This window comes from Arachis ipaensis, chromosome B10, assembly GCF_000816755.2.
Source record: "Arachis ipaensis cultivar K30076 chromosome B10, Araip1.1, whole genome shotgun sequence".
Lineage (NCBI taxonomy): Eukaryota > Viridiplantae > Streptophyta > Magnoliopsida > Fabales > Fabaceae > Arachis > Arachis ipaensis.
Window position 1 is genome coordinate 129100302 of NC_029794.2, and position 26323 is coordinate 129126624.

Genomic DNA, 26323 nt, shown 5'->3' on the forward strand with positions numbered 1-26323 from the left:
ACTTTTTATAATTGATCCAATCCAATCCAAACTGCACAATATGTTATAATATTATTATTTTATTATTATATTTACAGTTATATTTATAACATGTTCAATTTGTTATACATTTTTATATTATTCATGTATTATTATTATTTAATAAATATTTTATATTCAAAATATTATTTATTTATTTATTTTAACTAACCTATAATTTTATTTCTATTGTTATGTTATCGTTGGCTTTTTAAGATATTGTTGAGGTTTGTTATGTCATTGTTGATTATTTAAAATTTGATGTTGAGACTTGTTATATGTATTTAATTTTTTTAATTTACAAAATTGCAAATCCAATACAATTTAAATCGCTAGAAATTAGATCAAATCGGATTTTTTTTTTAAATTATCCAATCCAAATCGCATCACAAGTAAAATTAGTATTCAAATCGAACGAATTTTTAACTCAAAATCGATCCAAATCGCACTGCAAATACCTCTAAACATAACTAAACATAAAAATAGAAGACATAAAATTATGGAATAAACCGATCAACTAATATCTATGCATGTATGAATCATTAAATAGTATACAGATGATGATCGACATGTCATAAGCAATTTCTCCATAACTTAGAGCATTGACAACATGAAATTTTACTAACATGCAATCATCTATTAGAAGAATAGTATTGAAAAAATTTTAAGTGAATCGAAAAATATCGATGTTCTAATTATTTTAATTGTTGATTTTAATTAATATATATTATATATATATAAATTAATATAATTTATATTTATATTTTAAAATTTATATACATAAATTAAAAAAATTATTTATTAAAAATAATTTAATATTTATACTAATTAAATAATAACTAAAAATAATAAAAATTATTGATCTCTAGAATTTTTCAAAAGAAATCTATATTGTATTCTCTATAAATTTTGCCCAGAGAAATTGCTGTGTGCCATGCATCCATAGTCCATACATACACCAGTTGCAACGAAACAAATAAAATCTAATAACTCGCATCTCTATCAATAGTTTTATTATATTGATGATGGCGCAAACGCCACCACCGATCAAAGTCCATGAAGTTTACAAGGTATCGCCGTCACAAACCCCCACCACAACCACCACCCTACCCCTCACCTTCTTCGACACAATATGGCTAAGGCTTCCACCAGTTGAGCGTCTCTTCTTCTACGCATTCCCAAACCCAACCATCTCTTTCTTTGACTCTCTTCTTCCCAATCTCAAACGCTCCCTTGAACTCACTCTCCAACACTTCTTCCCCCTCGCCGGTAACATCACTTGGCCACAACATTCTCCGATTCCTACCATCACCTACGTCCCCGGACATGACTCCGTTTCTCTCACTGTTTCCGAGTCAAACGATGACTTTGACCACATTTCCTCTGACTTCTGTGAGGTTTCCAAACGACGCCGTTTGGTACCTGGCTTGAGCGTTTCCGATGACAAAACCTCCTTGCTCGCATTACAGGTTACTCTCTTTCCAAACTCCGGCTTCGTCATCGGAATAACAACTCACCACGCAGGTGTCGATGGAAACTGTTCAACGGTTTTTGTAAAAGCGTGGGCGTACGCGTGCTCCAAGATCATGGAACATCCATCTCTCTCAACTTTGCCAACGATATCGTTACCTGAAAATCTAACACCGTTTCTTGATAGATCCGTTATAAAGGACGCGAAAGGACTCGCCCAATCGTTTTCTGACGCGTGGATGAACTTCTCTGGACCAAACAATAGGAGCGTCATGCTCTGGGGAAACAAAAACAACCGTGAAGAAGTCCAGCTCGATAATAATGAGTCGGTTAAAGGCGTGTTTGAATTGAAGCCCTCGCATATTCAGAAGCTCAAGAATTATGTGAAATCCAAAACCGGCATCGCTAAGGTTTCAACTTTTTCTGTTACAGTTGCTTATTCATTATCATGCTTAGTGAAAGCAGAACAACCAGAGCAGGAGCAAGTTGCTCTTGTGTTCCCTGTGGATTGTAGATCAAGATTGGAACGTCGGTTTTATTTAAGGTGGATACTACAATGAAGATGGCAAAAATATCTTCTCATGAAGATGCTTTGGTTAAAAGTGTGGTTTATTTATTTAGTCACACTTTAAATAAAAACAACACTTTTATGAATATCAAAATCTAACCATACAATCTATCATCCAAGGGTCAAAAAATAATATATTCATATGAAAACAATTATAAAATCTTCATTGTAGTATCCACCTTTATTTAAACGCCGGAGGTAAAACACCTGCAAAAAATACTTTGGACGCTTGAGTCAATAATAAATCTCTAACTATAAAAGAAAGACAAGCAAAATAAATAAAGAGTATGTGTGTGTTATGAATTATGATGCGTTGCTTTTTGTTTTGAGAAATTCTCCACGTACAAGTCCTTTCACGTACAAGTCATTTATTTTTTCTTCTTTTTCTTTCTCTATATCTCCTCTTTTTTTTCTCTTTCTTTTTCTTTTTCCGTGCCTCCTCTTCTTCTTCTTCGTTTTTGAAATGTTTCATCTTCATCGTCGTGTTTTTCCTCGTTCTTCTTGACTGCACGTTTTTCATCTTCTTCCTCCTCATCTTCTGCACCTTTTTCTTCTTCTTGCTGCACATTCTTCTTCCTCTTCTTCTTCTTCTTTTTTTTTTCGTTTCTTGCCTTCTCTTTCTCATTCTTCATTTACGTGCTTTTCTCTTTGGTTTCTTTTTTCGTTATTCTCGATTTATATTATTTTTTGACATCAAGCTCTGAAATCGTTTTTGAAGAAGAAGAAACAGAAGATGAGGAGGAGAAAGAGAAAGAGTTCTGAATTATGCATAAGGTGTACTTCAACGAATTTTGGGTGTATTTTCGTAATCCTTTGGGTGTATTTTTATAATCGTTTGGGTGAATTCCTGTAACTGTTTGGGTGTATTTCTGTAATTTTTTGGGTGTATTTCTGTTATTATTTGGGTGTATTTCTGTAATCGTTTGGGTGTATTTCTGAAGTTCCATTATCTTCAAAACGATTTCAAAGCTTGATTTCAGAAACCATGAAAATCGAAAAAAACGAAGCAAGAATACCAGTGATAAACACAGATAAAACAACGAATGAAAAGGCAAAGAGAGAACGCACGAAGAAGATCAAATTTGGCAAGAAACTCGTTTTCATGAAGGAAGAAGAAGAAGAGTAGGAGAAGATGAAGGAGAAGAAGAAGGAAGAGGAGGAGAAGAAGAAGGAGAAGAAGAAGGAAGAGGAGGAGGAGAAGGAGGAGCACGCTATGGAAATCGTATATGGGTCAGCGTATTTTTTGTTAAGTTTTTCCCAACTTGTATGATGACTTGTAAACCAAATGACTTGTATATGTAGCACTCCTCTTTTGTTTTTTATATAGAGTAAAAGTTTGTTGTGTCAGTTATGAGATTTGCTGAGATCCTTAATGGGTTTGAACATATCGCTATGTGAGTTCTGGAATTAAACTGTTTTGTTGATCGTGATTGATTTGCTACCTATATGTCTGAGCTTTTTGAATTTAGTTGCTAAGATTTTAGGTACGCGTCATAGCCCCCAAGCTGACTTATGTCGGAGGAAGTAAGGCAAGCTTTGTTATTTCTGTTGGGAATAAGTAGTATGACCATAATCCAATCAATCACGTATCAAATAATTTGTTATTATTATTATATCAAAATGTTAATATAATAAGGTCCTTGATTAAATTTAGAGATTTATCATTGTGATAGTGATCATAATATTGAGAGATAAATCTTTTATAATTTAATCTAAATTGTTCTTGGTCATAGGATTATTAAAAAGGACATTAATAATCCGGAAAGATCAATATATATATATATATAATGGTCTTCATTGGATGAAGATTAATAGATCTCATTTATTAAATTATATATATGGTGCATATAGAGATATGACTATTGAACTGACTCACTTTGAGAATTCCCAATGGTTATAATTACCGTATATTTGTCAATAGGATATTCTCAAGATGAACATAGTAATAGAGTTTCCTTTGACCTGCGACTATCATAGTAATTAACAATGTATTTATTATACTTTGATTCCGGATACCTAATACCCTAGGGTGCTAGTTGAATGGATATTGGGTATAATTTAAATACTTGTAGAATTAATGATTAGTCAATAAGGAAGCCGTCAACTCTCGATAAAGAGTTTGAGCTCTATGATTATAATGAATGAGATGAATGAATGAAGAAATGAGTTTCTTAAGTCATTCACAGTTCATTATAATAATGGTAACAAGTTAGAGTTTGACAATTAAACCATACTCTAAGGGCTAACCAAGAGCTGGAAAGATGGAAGGAATTATACTTTGTTCTTCTAAGGTTTTTAGTAAAAATATATTACTTCATACTATCGGGTCGTTGAGGAGTATTGCTAGACGCCAACCTTGATTAGTAAATTTAGTATGACTAATTTACTACTCGCTTAGTATTGAACCTATGGGGTCACACACTAACGAGTGTTTTAATCTTTACTGTAGAATTATTTAATTATTAATTTGATTTGATCAAATAAATAATTATATTAATTCAAATGGAATATTATTATATTCTTTGCTGGCACTAAGAATATAATAATAATATGATAATTGAGAATATTAAATGAGATTTGAGAATAATTAGTTATTCTATTTCTGAATTTGAATTATAAATTTGGATGAGATCCAAATCGATTATGTTTTAAATTGTTATGATATGATTCATAAAATTTGAAGGATTCGGATTTGGAATTTCAAGATATGATTTAAATTTGAATTGAAAATCAAATTTAAAATCAGTAATAAATCTCATACTATATATATGTATGCCAAGAGTAGAGGAAAAGAGAGAATAAAACAAAGAGTTTTATTCCTTTACTTCTACACACATAAACGTATGTGAGCCTGATTCTTGGAGAAGAATTTTATGGCGTGCAAAGAGTTGCAAGAGTTCTCTCAATTTAAATCATATTTTCATTGATTAAGGAGTTGACAGCAAAGGTTGGTCTTAGTGTGGATACGCATAGAGTCTTTGTACAATCGAAGAATAAAGTTGTTACTAAAGCGTCTAAAGGTATTTAGATCTGATCTATGTATTATTTCTAGAATAAAATTTAAGCACAAAATAGATCTTTAGGATTACCTTCTTTTCTTCCGCTGCGTGTTATGAATACATGGTAATCCTACAGTGGTATTAGAGCTTTGGCTTTTTTTTTTGTGTTTAAATTTTTATTCCTATTTTCTTAAAGATCGTGAATTAATAGGATTAATTCAAATTATTTTTTAAGCATGTGATGTATTTATTTCCATCGAGATGGTTTTCTAATAAATTAATAGTTAATTTATTTTAATTATTTAATTGTGATTAAATTATCATTTTTAATATAAAAGTTATATTTATAATCAAATATTTTGTTTGATTTTATTTATCTATTAAATTTTATTGTAATTTTGATCACAATAAAAAGAATAAGATGCAAAATATCTTTTATTTGTTTTTTATATATATAAGTGTATATATAAAGGTCAAATTTGATTTGATAATTTTTTAAGGCTAAACGTTAGTACATAAAAAATCAAATTTTTATTTGATTGATGTGTTTTGAACACTATAATTTTAGAAATTAGTTTTTCTAATGTTCTTGATTATGAAGAGCGGCCTGACAACCAGGAGTTTTATTTTCAAGATAATAATCAGTATATACATTTGATGTATTAGGAATTTAATTTTATATTTTGCCTAGACAACCTGGGAGTATAAAATTTTATCTGAGTACTGATAAAAAAAATCTAACAATGGAGATGAATCCTAAAAGTTAGGAGTTTACCAAAAATAAATTTATCTCTTGTTTACAAGGAACAACCTTACAATCAGGAAACTTGTACTCAAAGATAGAATTTATTTATGCATATGATGATATATAAGGAGAATTAATTTTACACTTGAACCTAGACAACCTAGGGGTATAAAATATAATTCAGTTAAATAATTGTCTGACAACCAGATAATTATTTGGAATTATAATTGTATGTGACACAATTTAATCATATTTATTTGGAATAGGTATGAGTAACAACTTGACAACCAAAGTACTCATTCATGATTTTAAATAATTTTAATAGAAATGTAGGTTTCTTAATTTACTTTCATATTTTTTAAAATTTTAAATATGTCTATTTTTGTGTGGCATACTTGAAAGTAATGTATTGGTTACAATTTAGAATTGTTTTTCCAAAAAGTTATCATTGAGATGACAATCCTATTGATATAATATTCTCCAATAAATTTGGTTATGAAATAGTTAGAAGTTGTGAAGAATTTGGAATATTGCTTCACTGCAACATGGGTTGTTTTGACAACCATGAGTTTCAATTTCAAAGACAACCTACTATTTATTATTAAACATCTTGAGAAGATGTATGATGCCCAAAGTAAGATAGTATGACTATCAAAGATTTTATTTAAACTAGTGGGAGTATTGGACAATATATTTTGAATTAAACAACTTTAGAAGTTAAATGCCATTAGGCAAATAGTTTTTGCGAGAATTGTTCTTGCAAGCATTTTTGGAGATTTATTTTGTTACAAACAAAATTTTCCTTAATATGATTAAAGTTTGTGATTTTTTTAGAAAAACTCATGATGAGTTTGGAAAACTCAAATTTAATTTTGATGATGAACAAACATTATTGAAATATTTGATTAACAAAATTATTAATTTGATTCTCATTTAACATATGTTAATTAATAATTTTGTTGTAAGTTTTAAATTGGGCCGAAATAAAAAGAAATATTGCTAGCCCAATGATTAAAATATTCAGCATTAATATGAGTTAGCTTCTTGTGGCTGAATAATTTTCTTGGGCCAGAATGATTTTGGTTGCTTCAAGCCCAATTGTGTTATATGCTTAAGATCCAATGCTTGATCTAAAATCTATCAGGAAAGCAAATGTTATTATTGGGCCAGATTAAATGTTGTTGCAACCAAGCCCAATTTTATATTTGATGAAAGTTCCTCATGTATGATCCGAATCCAAAGAAGAAAGAAAGCAAAATTGCTTTCAACGGATCCAAGAATTCAAACATGTGATGGATTCCAAAATTCATTCAATTGTCATTTATTGCATGGGAACTATGAGAGAGATTATGAGTGACATGATGGATTCACTTAGTGCAGCACCCACTCAAGCTAGGGAAGTAAAAGCTATTTTTTCTACCTAATTGATTAATTTCATTACTTCTCTTTCATTTGTTTCTTCTCTCTCATCTCTTTCTTCTCTTCGGTCATTAACCAGGAAACCATGAAAGCAAAATGGAGCTACCGAGGTGGAGGAAGAACACTCTACAAGACCATCACAATGATGGCAAGAAAACATAACAAAATAAAAGTGTGTTGTGGCTGAGATTTTCACCAAATACGGTTAGATTTAGTGAGGTAGTCTTGAGCTCTTCATGCTCAAAAAGGAAGAAGAAGATTCGGCCAGCAAGGAGGAGACTCTTGGAGGCGTGACTTGTCTTTGATTCTGCTCAACCACCACAGGAAGTAGCTAGAGTGGCGAAGTGATGGTAGAGGCAGAGATTGAAGCAGATGAAATCATCATCATCATGAAGCATCAAGGGCCAGAAATCCATTTTGGAGAGCAAGCCAAGGATGGAGAGCTCGGATTGATGAAGAGTGGTGACCAAGAAAGGACTAGAGGTAATTGCATGTTGGGTTTTGCATGGTTATCTCTTCTCTCTCTATGTGGTCGAACCGGTTCTGTTTCTTGAAGAAGAAGAAGTTGGCTTGGGTTTTGGCTTCAAGTGTGGAGGCTTCTCTCTTCTATAAAAAGGGAGAACAGCCACTGTTTGGAGCAAGGAGTTAGAAGTAAGTAGTGAGAGTGCAAGGTACAGGATTCTCAGAGCTACCTAAGCTTACAGATTTTCTTCTCCTTCAATGTATTCTGTTTTATATTTTTCTGTTTAATTTTGTCATGTCTTGAGTCTCATGAAAAAAGGCAAACAGTGAGGTTTGTATGAAAAAGCCATAGAGCGAAAAAAGGCAGAGAGTGCAAAATTAAAAGAAAAAGCCATAGATGTCTTAGAGTTCTTTTGTTCATCTATGTTGTGTTTCATAATTCTGTGGGAATCCCCTTGTAAGTTGGGTTAGATCTTTACAGTCTGTAATCAAGAAGATTATAGTGAAATTTCATCATGGTTGTGATGGAGACTGGATGTAGGCTGCACTGCACTTAGCAGCTGAACTAGGATATATCTGAGTGTAACTTTCTCTCTTCTCTATCCCAATTCTGTTTCTATTGCACAGGAGGTCAAACTGAAAAATATCTCGTGCCAAGTGACGAGACAAAAAGAAAAGTCTCGTGCCAAGTGACGAGATAAAAATAAAAGTCTCGTGGCTAGGGACGAGACAAAAATCAAAAAGTCTCTTGAGGTTATCTCAAAGGTCAGCAAGTATTACTAAGCAAAAAAGGGGGCTAAGATTCAACCCCCCTTTTCTTAGCCACTGAAACCATCAACTCAATATGAGTATTGAGGATGTGAATCAAAATTGCAGTTTGACCAATAATAAAAATATTGAGTATTTTTATTATAAGAGCTTAGAGTAAAATCTCTAATATCTAATTGATATTCTATTGAATAGAAAATGAGATTCTCTCAATACACAAATACTAGTACTCTCTGTACTTCATTATGTTTACAAAACAAGGAATTTGATTCATCTGCTAATCTTTCGTTAAATATTTGAATTACGTTTTAGAAACGTGGCTAAATTAACAAAATTTTTACTAAGTCAATTTTAAACCCATATGGGATGTGGAAAAGGACATAAATCAAATCTCAAGAGCATTAGAGTTTGGAGATGTCCTACATGTGTTAAGAGATTACACAATAATAAATTGATGTTAGATTCGATAAATGAGATTTATTGGGTTCCCTAAAAAAATAATGAGTATTTTTTCTATCACCCTTACAAAGTGTTTGTGATAAGAGGTTGAACTCTTTTTTAGAGAAGAGATTTCCTCCTAAAAGAAGATAAGGTGAACAAATAGAACTCCATGAAGTTCAAGATAATCTAAAATTTGATTTGTGCGATGTGAAGAGAAATTTTGTATTTACAAATAAAAAGTGAGAGTACAATTATTTTTATTAGAATTGTATACCATTTACAAAGGATATACTTTCTCCTCAAAGTATAAAAGGTTTGATCGTCAAACTAACTTTTCAAAAAAGTAGCCTATTTGTATAATGATACAATTCTATAAAGATAGATCTAATGGTTACTTATATTTTTTATAATCATGTTCAATAAGGATTGTCCTTAAAATAAAATTATGCACTATTGTAGTGGAAGATTTCATGTTTTGAGAAAACGTGATATTTATTATGCACTAGGTGTATTTTACAAAAGGTCAAGCAAACATGTTCAAGAGCAAAGGTATTTAAGGTCAAAAGAGTTTTGATAAACACAAATGTGCATTAAAAATTATACACATGATTGATTGGCTCTAGTGTAAGTGGGAGATTATTGAGATAATAGTATGCCCAATATCCAATCTATCATGATTGGCTCTCGTGCAAGTGAGAGATTGTTGGGAATAAGTAGTATGACCACAATCCAATCAAACACGTGTATAATAATTTGTTATTATTATTATATCAAAATGTTAATATAATAAGGTCCTTGATTAAATTTAGAGATTTATCATTGTGATAGTGATCATAATATTGAGAGATAAATTTCTTATAATTTAATCTAAATTGTTCTTGGTCATAGGATTATTAAAAAGGACATTAATAATCCAGAAAGATCAATATATATATATATAATGCTCTTCATTGGATGAAGATTAATAGATCTCATTTATTAAATTATATATATAGATGGTGCATATAGAGATATGACCATTGAACTAATTCACTTTGAGAATTCCCAATGGTTATAATTACCGTATATTTGTCAATAGGATATTCTCAAGATGAACATAGTAATAGAGTTTCCTTTGACCTGCGACTGTCATAGTAATTAACAATGTATTTATTATACTTTGATTCCGGACACCTAATACCCTAGGGTGCTAGTTGAATGGATATCGGGTATAATTTAAATACTTGTAGAATTAATGATTAGTCAATAAGGAAGCCGTCAACTCTCGATAAAGAGTTTGAGCTCTATGATTATAATGACTGAGATGAATAAAACCTTGGAAAAGGGGATTGAATGAATGAAGAAATGAGTTTCTTAAGTCATTCACAGTTCATTATAATAATGGTAACAAGTTAGAGTTTGACAATTAAACCATACTCTAAGGGCTAACCAAGAGCTAGAAAGATGGAAGGAATTATACTTTGTTCTTCTAAGGTTCTTAGTAAAAATATATTACTTCATACTATCGGGTCGTTGAGGAGTGTTGCTAGACGCCAACCTTGATTAGTAAATTTAGTATGACTAATTTACTACCCGCTTAGTATTGAACCTATGAGGTCACACACTAACGAGTGTTCTAATCTTTGTTGTAGAATTGTTTAATTATTAATTTGATTTGATCAAATAAATAATTATATTAATTCAAATAGAATATTATTATATTCTTTGCTAGCACCAAGAATATAATAATAATATAATAATTGAGAATATTAAATGAGATTTGAGAATAATTAGTTATTATATTTCTGAATTTGAATTATAAATTTGGATGAGATCCAAATCGATTATGTTTTAAATTGTTATGATATGATTCATAAAATTTGAAGGATTCAGATTTGGAATTTCAAGATATGATTTCAATTTGAATTGAGAACCAAATTTAAAATCAGTAACAAATCTCATACTATATATATGTATGCCAAGAGTAGAGAAAAAGAGAGAATAAAACAAAGTTTTATTCTTTTACTTCTACACACATAAAGGTATGTGAGCCTGATTCTTGGAGAAGAATTTTATGGCGTGCAAAGAGTTGCAAGAGATTTCTCAATTTAGATCAGATTTCCATTGGTCAAGGAGTTGATAGCAAAGGTTGGTCTCAGTGTGGATACGCATAGAGTTTTCGTACAATCGAAGAATAAAGTTGTTACTAAAGCGTCTAAAGGTATTTAGATCTGATCTATGTATTATTTTTAGAATAAAATTTAAGTACAAAATAGATCTTTAAGATTACCTTCTTTTTTTTCGCTGCGTGTTATGAAATCATGGTAATCTTTTAATTTCTATATTTCGACAATGTCTTATGGTATGTAATAGAGTGTCCTAACTCCTAAGCCCGTCCTAATTCATTTGAAGAATGTGAAAAGTTTAGTTATTAATTATATTTTAAATGTTACCTAATTTTATGCGCTCCTAAATTGATTGATGTGAAACGTGGCAAAAATTTCGGTGGATTCTTGATTATTTGATCAATTTTTGTTTTGAATATTTTTTATGGATGCTTCAGATTGAAGGTACAGTTAAGTTTCCACTATTATTTTAAAGGTTTGTTCTTTTTTTTAAGTTGATACTTGTGAAAGTTTTAAAGAGATAAAAAAAAAGTTTAACTTCTCTTTTGTCCCAAGTCAGAAGGTAAGTCTTGGATTCTATGATTATTTTTTTCTTTGGGTTTTTCTTAGTGGTAGGATAATGGGGAAGTCAAAAGTAGACATTGATGAAAGTGACCCCTACTCTTGGATAGATGAAAACGTCAAGAGTCATGTGTCTCGTTTTAACGATGTCGAATCTGTAAAGGTGATAGGTTCAGATGTTTGGATCAGAAAAGATCGCCATTCACATAGAGGTGTTCCTGTGTGGGGAGAATGACCGTGTGTGTGAGAAGTTGAGTAATTGGCCTTACTTTTATTTGTAGGTTGTTTGTTGACAAAGTTAGGTGTTAGGTTGCATTTTCATATTTTCTATGTGGGGTTTTATATTGGTTGAACCGTGCTTTAATGCAGTTGCATCTGAACTCCGAGGGCTTTGTCAGGGCTTTTGAGATATTGACGGAGTTGCTGGAGCAACCTCCGTCTTTGAGACTATTCTTTTTGCTTTTTCAGGCAAAAGGAGTTGGTAGTGGCTTGTGGGTGAACTTAAGTAGTCACTTTGGTAGATCAATTTTTACGCTGTATAAATCATCATTTAAGGATTTCAAAATGATGTTTGTTAAGATCAGGAGTGCTTTAGGCGAATTTCCTTTTTATTTGAATGAATACCTGGAAGAGAGATTCCCTCTCTTATGGTCCCCTGAGCCTCTACAGGTATTAGATGTCAAGGATAGATGTGCTGATGATGATATAATTATGAAACTTTTAATTGACGGGATGGAATCCAAAGAGGTATTATCTGTTGCTGAGTTATTAAAATGGGATGTGGATAAGCAAGCTGTTTTAGACTATATAGGTAACTGTAGTTTTGGTAAGAATGTTCTTGTTTTTCTAAATGTGTGTACTAATTATAGCTTGGCTACTTTGTGGTAGGGGAGAAGGCTTCGACAATAATCACAGCTAGTCTCAACTCATTTTTTAGCCAGAGGAAGAAAAATGAAAAAGAGGGGTCAACAATAAATACGGACAAGGATACTGGTATGGGTGTTGTTTAGTCTGAGCTAAAATCAAGACCAAAATGAAAGAGAGGGCAGCTAGTGATTAAAGGAAAGGCGGCCGAAGTCATCGATTTGAAGGACGAAGATGATGTTAATTTACAATTGGTGGAGTTGACCTATGAATCGCAGAAAAGGCTGCATGAATACCTTGAAGATGTTCATGTGAAGTCTCTTTGGTCTAAGTTGTTTCTCTTTTTGGATCTTGCCAACCAATTCGGCCAATTTCCTGATGATATTAAAATGATTAACGAAATTGGCCATATAGGGGTTAGCTGTTTCCTGCAGGTACATGTATTAATGGTTCTTGTGATAATGACTTTTCCTGGTTCATTTCTAATTTGTGTATTTTCCAGGTTATTGGTGCTCGCCTTGTGTCAATTGGATGTACACAAGAGGTGTCTTTTGAAAAGGAGAAGAAGGATACTGCAACCATTGAGGAGCTGACGAAGTTTGCGAATGAAAAAGAACAGAAGGTGATTGAACTTTCTTCCTCTCTGAAGCAAAAGAACGCAGAGCTTGCTAATGTAAGGAGTCTCCAATTGTCCACGGAGGAAGAATTGAAAAAATTGAAAGTGGAGAATCAGCAGTTGGGTGCTCGGGTAAAGGAGTTAGAGACCAAGTTATATAAGGCCTTTGTCCCGGGATTTGACCAAGCAGTTTCTCATATCAGAGTTGTATTCCTAGAAATGGATGTATGAGAAGTTGGATGTGACAAAGGTGGTTGTGAATGGGGAGCTGGTTGATGATGATGCCATGGGCGAAAAGGGAAGTGATAGTTCCAGCATTGGTAAATAAGAAGACTGACTTTATTTAGTAGTAATATTTTTAGCTTTTGTCTAGCTTTTTTGAACTTGTCTTTGCCGATCTTTTATGATCAGCTTGATTTTGTATTTTGCTGGATGGATAGCATCCAAGTATGAAGCTTGGTTTTGAATTATCTGCTTTATAAACATTTTGAGTGTTTTAGCATTTATATATTGATATGTCTTTTGAAAGTATATAAAGAAGAAATGGTATTCGTAACTCCTTTATTATATTCATGAAATACATGAGTATGATTGGCATCCAGCCTCGTTAAAACTCTCTCGGTGTAAAACCCAATATGGGAAAAAAGCTCATGAGTGGAAAAAAGAGTACCTTCATTCACCGATGTCATTAGACCTATGGTTGATATAGTTTCAATGATGAAACATTTCATGAACTAGAAATTGGGTCCCCCTTCAGCGTTTGTAGCAAGTAAGCCCTTATGCCGAGCACTTTTATGACGCGGTAGGGGCCTTCCCAAGTTGCGGCTAACTTGCCATGGCCTGACGGTCCCTGAGCTTCTTCTGTTCGTCGAAGGACAAGATCTCCTAATTGGAAAACTTGGGGAACTACTTTTTTATTGTGTTTTCGTTCGATAAGTTATTGCATTGCTCTTTGTCTGAGCTCGGCAATCTGTCTATCTTCTTCGGCAATGTCTAGCTCGACACGTCTTTTAGTTATATTGCTACTGTCATTGTACAGCTCAGTTCTTAAAGTGGCATGAGCAATTTCTACAGGTATCATTGCGTCTGCTCTATAGTATTTCGGGGATAAGCTCGATCCATTCCCATTTTGCATTATTGAGCTTTCTCTTCAAGGCCTGCAATATAACTCGGTTAGCTGCCTTGGCCTATCATGCATGAGTATCTTGTACCCTTTTTCCCTTCGTTTTCTAGTCATTTTTAGTTAGAAATTATTAGTCTTTATTATATTTTAGTGAAAAATCCTCTTTAGATGCTGCTTTAAGTTGTTTTAGTGTTTTTTATGATTTCAGGTGAAATTCGGAACAATTTGTCAGAGTTTGGAGCAAAAAGAAACAAAGTTGGCAGCCCCCCAGGGCGCTAAACGCCCAGCCAGTGTTTAGCGCCAGCAGCGTATGCGAGCCTGCCCCCTATAGGGTGTTAAACGCCCAATATGGTGTTTAACGGCAGCAGTGCTGTCCGGATTCCCTCTCTTTGGGCTTCTTGAGTGGATTTAGCATTTATTAGTTATATTTTATTTTCTTTTTGTAATTTTTAATTACAAACAATATCTTTTAGTTTTAGGATTTATTATTTTATTTTATTTCCGAATCAAATTAGGTTAGTATAAAAGGGAAAAGATCTCTTGTATTCGGGATCTTCTCTCTTTCGCATGTTTTACTTTTCAGAACCCTAGTTTTTCTCTGTAAGTCATGAGCCACTAAACCTCTTGGTTAAGGTTAGGAGCTCTGTTTATTTCTATGGATTAAGATTATTGGTTTTCTATTTTGATTAATGTATTGATTCAGTTTCAAGGATTTTTTTCGTTCTTAATCTTATGAATCTGGGTAGAACGAGAGTATGACCCTCATTTTACATGATTTCTTGTGATTCTCGAGAGAGTTATCTCGCTTGAACAATAGCTTGAAAATAAATTTCTCCTAAATTGCTAATTACATGAACTAATTGGGATATGTGACATATAATCCTATTAGCTTTGGGTAATTAGGGTTTTTGTGGCTATAAACCAGTTTTGAACTTAACCCTCTAATAAGAATTAAGTGACCACGAGAGTGGCGGTTAATGAAGGTTAGAGGAGACTAAATCACTAAGAGATTAGGGTTTAGACATTTACAGTTTGTCATGAAATGAATCATACATTGTTAAAATAGTTGGTAAGAACTTTGAATCCGGAAAGATAAACATCTTTGAAACCTTAACTATTTTCTTGCACTGTTTTTACACTAAACCCTTATTTACTTTCTTTATTTTCCTGTTTATTGTTTATGCGAATTTCAACCATCAAAACCGCTTTTTGTTTGCCTGACTAAGCCGACTAGATAACCATTGTTGCTCAGTCTGACAATCCTCGTGGGATAGACCCTCACTCACCTGAGGTATTACTTAGATGACCCAGTATACTTGCCGGTTAAGTTGTGTGAATTCTAAATCCCGCACCAAGTTTTTGGCGCCATTGTCGGGGATTGTTTGTGATTGAGAACTACTAGTTGTCTGGTTGCTTAGAATAGGTATTTTCTTTAGTTTTGTTTATTTTATTTTTCCTTTAATTTTCGATTTTTGTTTTATTTACTTTTCTTTCAATTTCTGATTTTAAGTTTGGTGTTCCTTTAATGTTTTTTTTTGAAAAAATTAATATTTTTCTTCTTTTCAATTTTCGAAAATTTTTAAGTTACCTTCTTATCCTTATTTTTAAAAATTTTCGGGTTTTTCTCTTTTTAGTTTTCAAAAATTTTGAGCTATTTTTTCCTATTTTCAGATTTCTTAGTTTATTTGCTTGTTTTAATTTATTTTATTTCTTATTTCTTTTTAGGATATTTCACTGGGAGCTCTCTATACTTTGACACTGAGACTCCAACTTTTTCTTTATTTCTTATTTGTTTATGAGTAGGAACAGTACAAAACCAAAAAGAATCTCGGGAAAATGCTAATGAGCATGCAAGGAGAACGCTTAGCTCATACACTGATCCCACACCTGACTTCTACGGGTGCCAAGAATTTTTGACCAAATTTATCCAGACCTTCAGACAGAAATATGGAGAGTCCCTCTATGAGACCTGATAGAGATACAAGCTGATGACCACAATATAATTTAAAAAATATAAATATGCATGTAATAAATTTTTTATTTGTATTTATTATTAAAAGTGAGTGCAAATTACAAATAAAAAAATACAATACTCAAAGTATTAAATTATATAAATCAAGACTAATTTTTTTTATTCTCATCTCTTTTAAAATTTATAAATCATAAAATAATTTATTTTTAGCCAAAAATTCACTAAATCATATATTTTTCTCTTTAAAAATCACTTCATTCTCTTTTATTTATATCAACCATACAAAGGAGATTTGGAAAGTTTGGAACATGGGTTGTGTTCTTTGTTGCTAATTTACATTTGAGGTTCTAGCTAAATGAATTTTTCTATTTGTGCAACTTTGTTGTCTTATGCCAAAAAATAAAAACTATTTGTATTTTATAGTTGATTGATTGGATAAATAATAGTGATATCATCATAATTTTGATAAATAAAATAAAAAATATAAATATGCATGTAATAATTTTTTATTTGTATTTATTATTAAAATGAGACTAAATAGCAAATCAAAGAGGGAGTATTCACAGAGTACTAAAATATATAAATTAAGACTAATTTTTTTTTATCTTCATCCCTTCTAAAACTCATGAATGATAAAATAATTTATTTTTAGTAAAAAATAGTGATTTTTTTTATTTGATTTGCTATTTTTAGTGAAAACAATTCACTATTTTTTACTAAAAGTAAATTATTTTATCATTCATGAGTTTCAGAAGGGATGAATATAAAAAAAATTAGTCCTAGTTTATATATTTTAGTACTCTGTGAATACTTACTCTTTGATTTGCTATTTAGTCTCAATTTAATAATAAATACAAATAAAAAATTATTACATGCATATTTATATTTTTTATTTTATTAATCAAAATTATGATGCTATCACTATTATTTATCCAATCAATCAACTATAAAATACAAATAGTTTTTATTTTTTGGCATAAGACAACAAAATTGCACAAATAAAAAAAAAATTATTTAGCTAGACCTCAAATGCAAATCAACAGCAAAGAACACAACCCATGTTCTAAACTCTCCGAATCTCCTTTGTATGGTTGATATAAATAAAAGAGATTGAAGTGATTTTTAAAGAGAAAAATATATGATTTAGTGAATTTTTAGCTAAAAATAAATTATTTTATTATTTATAAATTTTAAAAGAGACGAGAATAAAAAAAATTAGTCGTGATTTATATAATTTAATACTTTGAGTATTGTATTTTTTTATTTGTAATTTGGTCTCACTTCTAATAATAAATACATTGTTTTCAAGCTCAACATTTCTCTAGCGATTTACACACGTGTCCCAATGCACATAAACCGTTACTACCAGTAGCGGTTTATGATCAACCATAATCATGCAGAAATCGCAATAACAGCGGTTTTCATGCTGCCACAACTCAACGTAATCCGCAGCAGCGGAAAAATTATTTATCAAAAATAATTTAATATTTATATAGTTAAATAATACCTAAAACTAATAAAAATGGTTCATCTCAAGAATTTTTCAAAAAAAAAAATCTATATTATATTGTTTGTATAAATTTGCCCAGAGAAATTGCTGTGTGCCGGCTGGACCCATATTGGCGCCATAGTGCCATCCAGACATACACAAGTTGCAACGAAAAAAATAAAATCTAATAACTTGCATCTCTATCATTCTTTTTGTTTTTTGATGATGGCGCAAACACCACCACCGATCAAAGTCCATGAAGTTTACAAGGTATCGCCGTCACAAACCACCACCACCACCACAACCACCACCCTACCCCTCACCTTCTTCGACATAAGATGGCTAAGGCTTCCACCAGTTGAGCGTCTCTTCTTCTACGCATTCCCAAACCCAACCATTTCTTTCTTTGACTTTCTTCTTCCCAATCTCAAACGCTCCCTTGAACTCACTCTCCAACACTTCTTCCCCCTCGCCGGTAACATCACTTGGCCACAACATTCTCCCATTCCTACCATCACCTACGTCCCCGGACATGACTCCGTTTCTCTCGCTTTTTCCGAGTCAAACGATGACTTTGACCACATTTCCTCTGACTTCTGTGAGGTTTCCAAACGACGCCGTTTGGTACCTAGCTTGAGCGTTTCCGATGACAAAACCTCTTTGCTCGCATTACAAGTTACTCTCTTTCCAAACTCCGGCTTCGTCATCGGAATAACAACTCACCACGCAGGTGTCGATGGAAACTGTTCAACGGTTTTTGTAAAAGCGTGGGCGTACGCGTGCTCCAAGATCATGGAACATCCATCTCTCTCAACTTTGCCAACGATATCGTTACCTGAAAATCTAACACCGTTTCTTCATAGATCCGTTATAAAGGACGCGAAAGGACTCGCCCAATCGTTTTCTGACGCGTGGATGAACTTCTCTGGACCAAACAATAGGAGCGTCATGCTCTGGGGAAACAAAAACAACCGTGAAGAAGTCCAGCTCGATAATAATGAGCCGGTTAAAGGCATCTTTGAATTGAAGCCCTCGCATATTCAGAAGCTCAAGAATTATGTGAAATCCAAAACCGGCATCGTTAAGGTTTCAACTTTTTCTGTTACAGTTGCTTATTCATTATCATGCTTAGTGAAAGCAGAACAACCAGAGCAGGAGCAAGTTGCTCTTGTGTTCCCTGTGGATTGTAGATCAAGATTGGAACCAGTGGTTTCTCCAACTTATTTTGGTAACTGCCTCATGGGGCGTTTGGTTTTGGAAGAGACAGAGAAGGTGATGGCAAGCGAGGGGTTCGTTACCGTGCTGAAAGGGATAAGCGAGGTTTTGAATGGATTGGAGAGTGGGGTTTTGAATGACGTAGAGAAATGGCAGAGGAAGATTGAATCTGTTTTTTTGGAAGGAAAGAGAGCGTACTCCATTGCTGGTTCAACCCGGTTCGGGGTTTATGGGGTTGATTTTGGATATGGAAGGCCTAAGAAAGTTGATGTTGCTTCGGTGGATAAAACCGGAGCTTTTGCACTTTCTGAGAGTAGAGATGGTGATGGTGGTGTTGAGATTGCTTTGGCTTTGAAGAAGGAACAAATGGAGGTTTTTTTATCTCTTTTTTATGGTCAATTTGAATCTTTTTGATATATCTTGAAACTTGAATATAAAATTCTAGTAAGTTTATATTTTATGGCGACTGTTCTGGTTGTGATGGTCTTGTCGAACTATAGCGACTTCTATACTTAAAGAGTTATTTTTGTTGGCTGAACTATAAGTCGGCTTGATTCAAACATATCCTCAAGTCAAAAGTGAATTTTTAACTATAAAGGAAAGACAAGCAAAATAAATAAAGGACATGAGTGTGTTGTGATGCATTACTTTTTGGTTCTTATATAGAGTAAGTTTATTGTGTCAGTAATGAGATTTGTTGAGATCTTTGGTTAGTCCGAGCATATCGCTATATGAGTTCTGGAATTAAACCATTCTGCTTATCGTGATTGATTACGTATCCGAGTTTTTTGAATTTGGTTGCCGAAATTTTAGGTACACTTCATAGCTCCTGAGCTTGACATGTGTCAGAGGAAGCAGGACAAACTTTGTTATTTCTATATCTCGGTAATGTCTTGTGGTGTGTAATAGAGTATCCTAGCTCCTAAACCCGTTCTAATTCATTTGAAGAATGTGAAAAATTTTGTTATTAATTATATTTTAAATGTTACCTAATTTCATGCACTCTTAAATTGATTGATGTGAAACGTGGCATGAATTTTGATGAATTTTTTATTATTTGATCAATTTATATTTTGAATATTTTTTTTGGATGATTCATATTGAAGGTACGGTTAAATATACACAACCGTGATTTTTCACTATTATTTTAAAGGTTTGTTCTTTTTTCTAAGTTGATACTTGTGAAAGTTTCAAAGAGAAAAAAAAAAGTTTAACTTCTCTTTTGTCCCAAGTCAAAAGATAAGTTTTGGATTCTGTGATTATTTTTTTTTTTTTGGGTTTTCCTTAGTGGTAGGATAACGGGAAAGTCAAAAGTAGATATTGATAAAAGTGACCCCTATTCTTGGATAGACAAAAGTGTCAAGAGTCATGTGTCTCGTTTTAACAATGTCGAATCTATAAAGGTGATAGGTTCAGATGTTTGGGTCAGAAAAGGTAATCATTCACATAGAGGTGTTCCTGTGTGGGGAGAATGACCGTGTGTGTGTGAGAAGTTGAGCAATTGGCCTTACTTTTATTTGTATGGTTGTTTGTTGACGAAGTTAGGTGTTAGATTGCATTATCAGATTTTCCATGTGGGATTTTGTATTGGTTGAATTGTGCTCTAACACAGTTGCATCTGAACTCCGGGGGCTTTGTCAGGGCTTTCGAGATATTGACGGAGTTGCTGGAGCAAAACCTCCGTCTTTGAGACTATTTTTTTTGCTTTTTTAGGCGAAAGGAGTTGGTAGTGGCTTGTGGGTGAACCTAAGTAGTCGCCCTGATAGATCAATTTTTATGCTGTATAAATCATCGTTTAAGGATTTCAAAATTATGTTTGTTAAGATCAGGAGTGCTTTAGACGAATTTTCTTTTTATTTGAATGAATACCTGGAAGAGAGATTCCCTCTCACATGGTCCCCTGAGCCTCTACAGGTATTAGATGTCAAGGATAGATGTTCTGATGATGATATAATTATGAAACTTTTAATTGATGGGATGGAATCCAAAGAGGTATTATCTGTTGTTGAGTTATTAAAATGGGATGTGGATAAGCAAGTTGTTTCAGACTATTTAGGTAACTGTAGTTTTGGTAAGAACGTTCTTGTTTTTCTAAATGTGTGTACTAATTATAGCTTGGCTACTTTGTGGTAAGGGAGAAGGCTTCGACAATAACCACAGCTAGTCTCAACTCATTTTTTAGCCAGAGGAAGAAAAATGAAAAAGAGGGGTCAACAACAAATACGAACAAGGACACTGGTATGGGTGTCGTTTAGTCTGAGCTAAAATCAAGACTAAAACGAAAGAGAGGGTAGCCAGTGATTAAAGGAAAGGCGGCCGAAGTCATCGATTTGAAGGACGAGGATGATGTTACTTTACAATTGGTGGAGTCGACCTATGAATCGCAGAAAAGGCTGCATGAATACCTTGAAGATGTTCATGCGAAGTCTCTTTGGTCTAAGTTGTTTCCCTTTTCGGATCTTGCCGACCAATTCAGCCAATTTCATGATGATATTAAAATGATTAACGAAATTGGCCATATAGGGGCTAGCTGTTTTCTGCAGGTACATGTATTAATGGTTCTTGTGATAATGACTTTTCCTGGTTCATTTCTAATTTGTGTATTTTCCAGGTTATTGGTGCTCGCCTTGTGTCAATTGGATGTACACAAGAGGTGTCTTTTGAAATGGAGAAGAAGGATACTGCAACCATTGAGGAGCTAACGAAGTTTGCGAATGAAAAAGAACAAAAGGTGATTGAACTTTCTTCCTCTCTGAAGCAAAAGAATGCGGAGCTTGCTGGTGTAAAAAGTCTCCAATTGTCCACGGAGGAAGAATTGAAAAAATTGAAAGTGGAGAATCAGCAGTTGGGTGCTCGGGTAAAGGAGTTAGAGACCGAGTTATATAAGGCTGATGATCGAGATTTATTGTGTCGGTCTAGAATTTTTTCTTATAGAAATAATAACTTCGTTGTAAGCATAGTTCTAAACCAACAAACAATTCCCACATCAAAAATTTGAGTTGTCACAAGTACAAACCCCAAATAAGAATTAACCAAAGTATTTAAACCTCGGGTCGTCTCACAAGGAATTGCAATGAAGTGTTTAATTATTGGCTATGAAGATGCAAGGGGGTTTGATTTTATATTTTTTCAAGAAAATAAATGGCAAGAAAAATTAAATGACAAGAAAGTAAAATGATAAGAACTAATAAAATAAAGAAAAAGTACTCTTGGCTAGATATAGGTAATTGAGATTACCATCCTTGTCTACAAACTAAATATTGATAATTATGAGGAACCAAGCTCACTAAGTTTACTTCTATACTTGAAGTATATTAAATGGCTTAATCAACATCAACCCATAAGTCCCAACCTATCTACTAATTAGATTAGTAGTGGGTTAATGTCAATGGGTATCAAATTGATCACCAAGGGTTTTCAAATCACCAATTCAATGAGACCCAATGACTCAAGGTCACTCAATTCCCTTAGCCTAGGCCAAGAGTCAAGAAAACTACTTAAAAATTAGTGTAAACATTTTATCAAACACATAGAGTGCAATAAAAGCAAACATCACAAAATGCTAGAATTAGTGAAACCCATGACTACCACAAGCAAGAAATCAACAATAACAACTAAGATAAACATAAAAGAGCATGGAAACATAAGATTGCATTAAAAAAATCAAGATCCAACAATGTTCATCAACATAAAAGAGAGAAAAATAAGAAATTAACAAGAGAAACTAATAAGATTAAGACAATAGAACACTAAAACATAAAGAGAATTGAAATCAAAACAAGAATTGAAAGAGAAATTTGAGTGTGATTAACCTAACTTTACCCTAATTTCTATCCTAAATCTAGAGAGAGGAGAGAGCCTCTCTCTCTCTAGAATTCTATCCTAAAACATGATGAAAAATGAAATCAACACCCTAACCAAGTAGTCCTAACATAAAAAGAAGTGATAGAATATATAAAAATTATAACTAACATGTAACCTATCATGCAATGCAACAACTAATTCACAAAGACAAAAATTGAAAAATTGGTGTTGAAAGGGAAATTGTTACCCATGGAGATCGGTCGAACGACCTCCCCACACTTAGAAATTTGCACCGTCCTCGGTGCATGTAAAGAAGAGCAATGTGGACGGGTTGCTACAATTGATGAGCTTCCTCAAAGGGTTCTGCGGATGAACTTGTTTGCTACCCCATTTAGAAGCCTTTCCATTCCTTTCCTTCTTGGTGGCCAACCTAAAAGGAAAGAGAAAGAAGGATAATTAAACCTATAACAAAGATATCAAAGCAAATAGAACATAGGCGAGGGCTAATGCCAAATAAGAGCATGGTTCTCACTACATGTTAGCTATGCATGTAAGTGAGAGAGCAATATAGGCAAAGGGCATATCAATTAATACTTGATGTAAGAGGAAAGTCAAAGCATAAGTGAATAACATGAAGAGCATGTCGAGCATCAAGTTCAAACAAGAAAGAGTGGATCATGAAAGACATGTAAGCTCATATCAATGCACAAAGAATATAAGAGTCATACAAGATTAAGCATTGATTTAAAAGTTTAATCACCCAACAATATCAAACAAGTCAAGAGGCACCAAGATTAACCAAGAAATTCTCAACAATTGAGTAAGAGAATTCAACACCATTATTAAAATAAGAAGCTCATAGAAAAAAAAGAAAGTAAAAACAAGCTATAAAAACAAAATGAAAATGCAAAGAATAAAAGTATGCGAATGCAATGGACAAAAGAAAATGGAAGATGAGAAAAAAAAACTTTTTTTTACCGGCGCAGACGGGTCATGCACGCTTACGCGCCGATGTGCATTTTTTCCGAAGGGCGCGTACGCGCCATGTGCGCGCACGCGTGGGTGAGATTATGCGTGGGGCACAGTGTCAGCCCAAGGTTGGCCCAACTTTCTGGAACATGTACTAGGAGAGCAGGTGGCGCTATCGGCGCGCGCGCGCTCAGTGTGTGTGCGCGCGCATTGCACAATTAGCTTCAAGGACGCATACGCGCCAGGTGCGCGTACGCGCGGGTTGGTTTATGCCTCAGGCATGGTGCTGGCGCAGTGTAGGTGCAACTCTCGGGTCAATGTATGGAGGGATGAAATTTTTCAATCGACGCGTACGCGCACATGGAGCGTGCGCGTGGAGGGGTGAAAATGCTTAATGCACGCGTACGCGTGCAGTGCGCGTACGCGTGGATGGTGCTCTATTTTTCAAAAATTTTCTACATGTTTGCATCAATCCAAGCATTCTAAACCTCCAAATAGCTACCAAAATACCATAAAACCTTATTTAACCTACTAAACTACCAATTATACTCAACAAACTCAACAAAACATGAAATCAATCTAATTACCAATATGTACAAAAGGGAAAAATGAAAATAATTTACCATGGTGGAGTGTCTCCCACATAACACTTTTAGTTTTAAGTCCTTAAGTTGGACATTTGGCGGAGGTCCTTGCTAGGGTGGTTTATGCTTGAATTCATCCTTGAATCCCCACCAATGTTTGCATCTCCAATGTCCACCGGGATCCCAAATTAGGCGCACAAGGCCTTCAAGTAAGCTCAAGTAAATGACAAGGTCCCAAGAGTGTTGAATGTTGAAATGGATTCCAGGGTCCCAAACCTTGTTCTTGCACCCATCTTCTCGTTGACTAACATAGTTAAATTTGGGTGACAAGGCTTGTGAATTCTCAATTAAGTATCCAAACATTCTCCTAGACCCATGCAATTTGGTTCTACACCAACCATTGCTATTCAATATTGAGCATACAACCATCATGAACTTAGAGTGATGTTTCCAACCACTACACAACTCTCTCTTACTCTTAACTCCACAAAGAGCTCTAAGTTGACCATCATTTTCAATCAAACTATATTCAAGTGAGAAAGCAAAGCTTAGGGATAAGAATTTTACCCACTTGAATGTTGTGTTGGATGGTGACTTAGGAAGGGGGACCTCCCCACACTTAGCCAATGTGAGATCCATTCCCTTGTGCTCTTCCTTTGCATCTTTCACCTCCTTGCAAGTTTCTTCAACTTCAACTTCTTTCTCCTTGTGGCTCTCTTCCAATTCAATCTCTTCTTCATTGCTCACCAAGGGCATGAGAGGTTATGCATCTTCTTCTTTGACCTCAATTTAAGCCTAATGGGAGGGGATTCAATTGTAGATAGGAACTCCTCAATGATTGAATTCATCTCTTGATCAACCTCTTCAAAGTTTTCAATCATAATATGCTTTGGAGGTTGTACACCCTCCTCAACATCAACATCAAGCATCTTGGAAGAGGGCTCTCTAATTCTACATTCCCATGGACTTCCAACATCTCCTAGGTCTTCAACCACTTCTTCCGGCTCAATTATCTCGACTTCCTCCCCTTGTGGCAATCCTTGTTTCAACTCTTCTTCTACACCTTGAAGCTCTAAACTCACTCCCTCACTATGCTCCTTGATTTCTACTCCACATTCAACAATGGGAGTTCCTTGATCGCATAGGCTTAGGCGGGAGGAGACCATATTGCGAACGGCTTCCGCTATGGTAGCTATCTTGGCTTCTAACTCCTTGAACTCCTTTTGGTTTTCTTCTTGCCTTTGAATGTAAGAACTAACACATTCTTGGAGAGAATCATCCATTGGAGGTGGTGTGGAAAAAGAAGGTTCATTGTTTGGGAGGAAAGTTTCATAATTGGAAGTTGGTTCATCTTGGTAAGGGTATGGAGGTGGTGTATATTGAGGTGGTTCTTGAGAGTAGTTGTTTCGGAATTGTTGTGGTTCTTTGTATGGTTCACAAGACTCATAAGGTGGTTGGTATGGTGGATAAGGATTAGGGTTATAATGAGGTGTTTGGTGGTAGGGGGCTTGTGAGTAAGGTGGTTCAAAGTCATGTTGAGGGGGTGGTTCATAGACATGTGGTGGTGGTTGTTGACAATCACAATAAGGGTCACCACATCTATTAGATTGATATGCATTAGGATTAGAATTATACCCATAAGAAACCAGAGGGGGTTGTTGCCAATAAGGTTGATCAATCCCTTGAGACTCCTCCCATCTTTGATTGTTCCATCCTTGATGTACATCTTCATTGTAGCTCCCATTTCCTACAACATAATTTGAACCAAACTCATAGCTAAAGTGGTGAGAATTCATAATAGCAAGAGAAAATAAAAACAAAACTAGTAAGAACTAATACAAACAAACTCCTAAACAAGCAAAAACTAGCAAAGAAGCATATTAACATATATACAATAGCCAATAATATAGCACCATTGCAATTCCCCGGCAATGACGCCATTTTGATAATGAGATTTGCTCGATGGTCTAGATTTTCTTCTTATAAAAAAGAATTACTTCGTTGTAAGCATAACTCTAAACCAACAAATAATTATCACATAAAAAATTTTGGTTGTCACAAAGAACAAACCCCAAATAAGAATTAACCGAAGTATTTAGACTCCGGGTCGTCTCACGAGGAATTGCAATAA

General features: G+C 33.9%; 2 protein-coding genes across 3 annotated transcripts; both read left to right on the forward strand.

The window, feature by feature from the left end:
* Positions 933-19396, forward strand: LOC107621375 (malonyl-CoA:anthocyanidin 5-O-glucoside-6''-O-malonyltransferase-like). Of its 2 annotated transcripts, none has more exons than XM_016323399.2 (2): positions 933-2002; positions 18811-19396. In XM_016323399.2, the coding sequence occupies exons 1-2, from the start codon at positions 1041-1043 to the stop codon at positions 19247-19249; spliced, it is 1401 nt and encodes a 466-aa protein (XP_016178885.2). In that variant the 5' UTR covers positions 933-1040; the 3' UTR covers positions 19250-19396. The 2 variants fall into 2 exon arrangements, with proteins under 2 accessions (XP_016178885.2, XP_020968812.1); XM_021113153.1 differs by having other exon boundaries at positions 935-1959; positions 18768-19396.
* Positions 19521-21843, forward strand: LOC110267506. Its single transcript, XM_021113154.1, has 2 exons — positions 19521-21378; positions 21447-21843. Exons 1-2 carry the CDS (start codon positions 21334-21336, stop codon positions 21831-21833), a joined length of 432 nt encoding a protein of 143 aa, XP_020968813.1. The 5' UTR covers positions 19521-21333; the 3' UTR covers positions 21834-21843.

What these genes read in the sequence shown, in the direction of transcription:
- LOC110267506 (XM_021113154.1), top strand. Translation starts at nt 21,334, where the DNA reads ATGATTAACGAAATTGGCCATATAGGGGCTAGCTGTTTTCTGCAG. An exon ending in GGGCTAGCTGTTTTCTGCAG is followed by an intron (nt 21,379 to 21,446) that starts GTACATGTATTA and finishes TGTATTTTCCAG; the next exon opens with GTTATTGGTGCTCGCCTTGT.
- LOC107621375 (XM_016323399.2), top strand. Translation starts at nt 1,041, where the DNA reads ATGATGGCGCAAACGCCACCACCGATCAAAGTCCATGAAGTTTACAAG. An exon ending in GTGTTCCCTGTGGATTGTAG is followed by an intron (nt 2,003 to 18,810) that starts ATCAAGATTGGA and finishes TGTGGATTGTAG; the next exon opens with ATCAAGATTGGAACCAGTGG.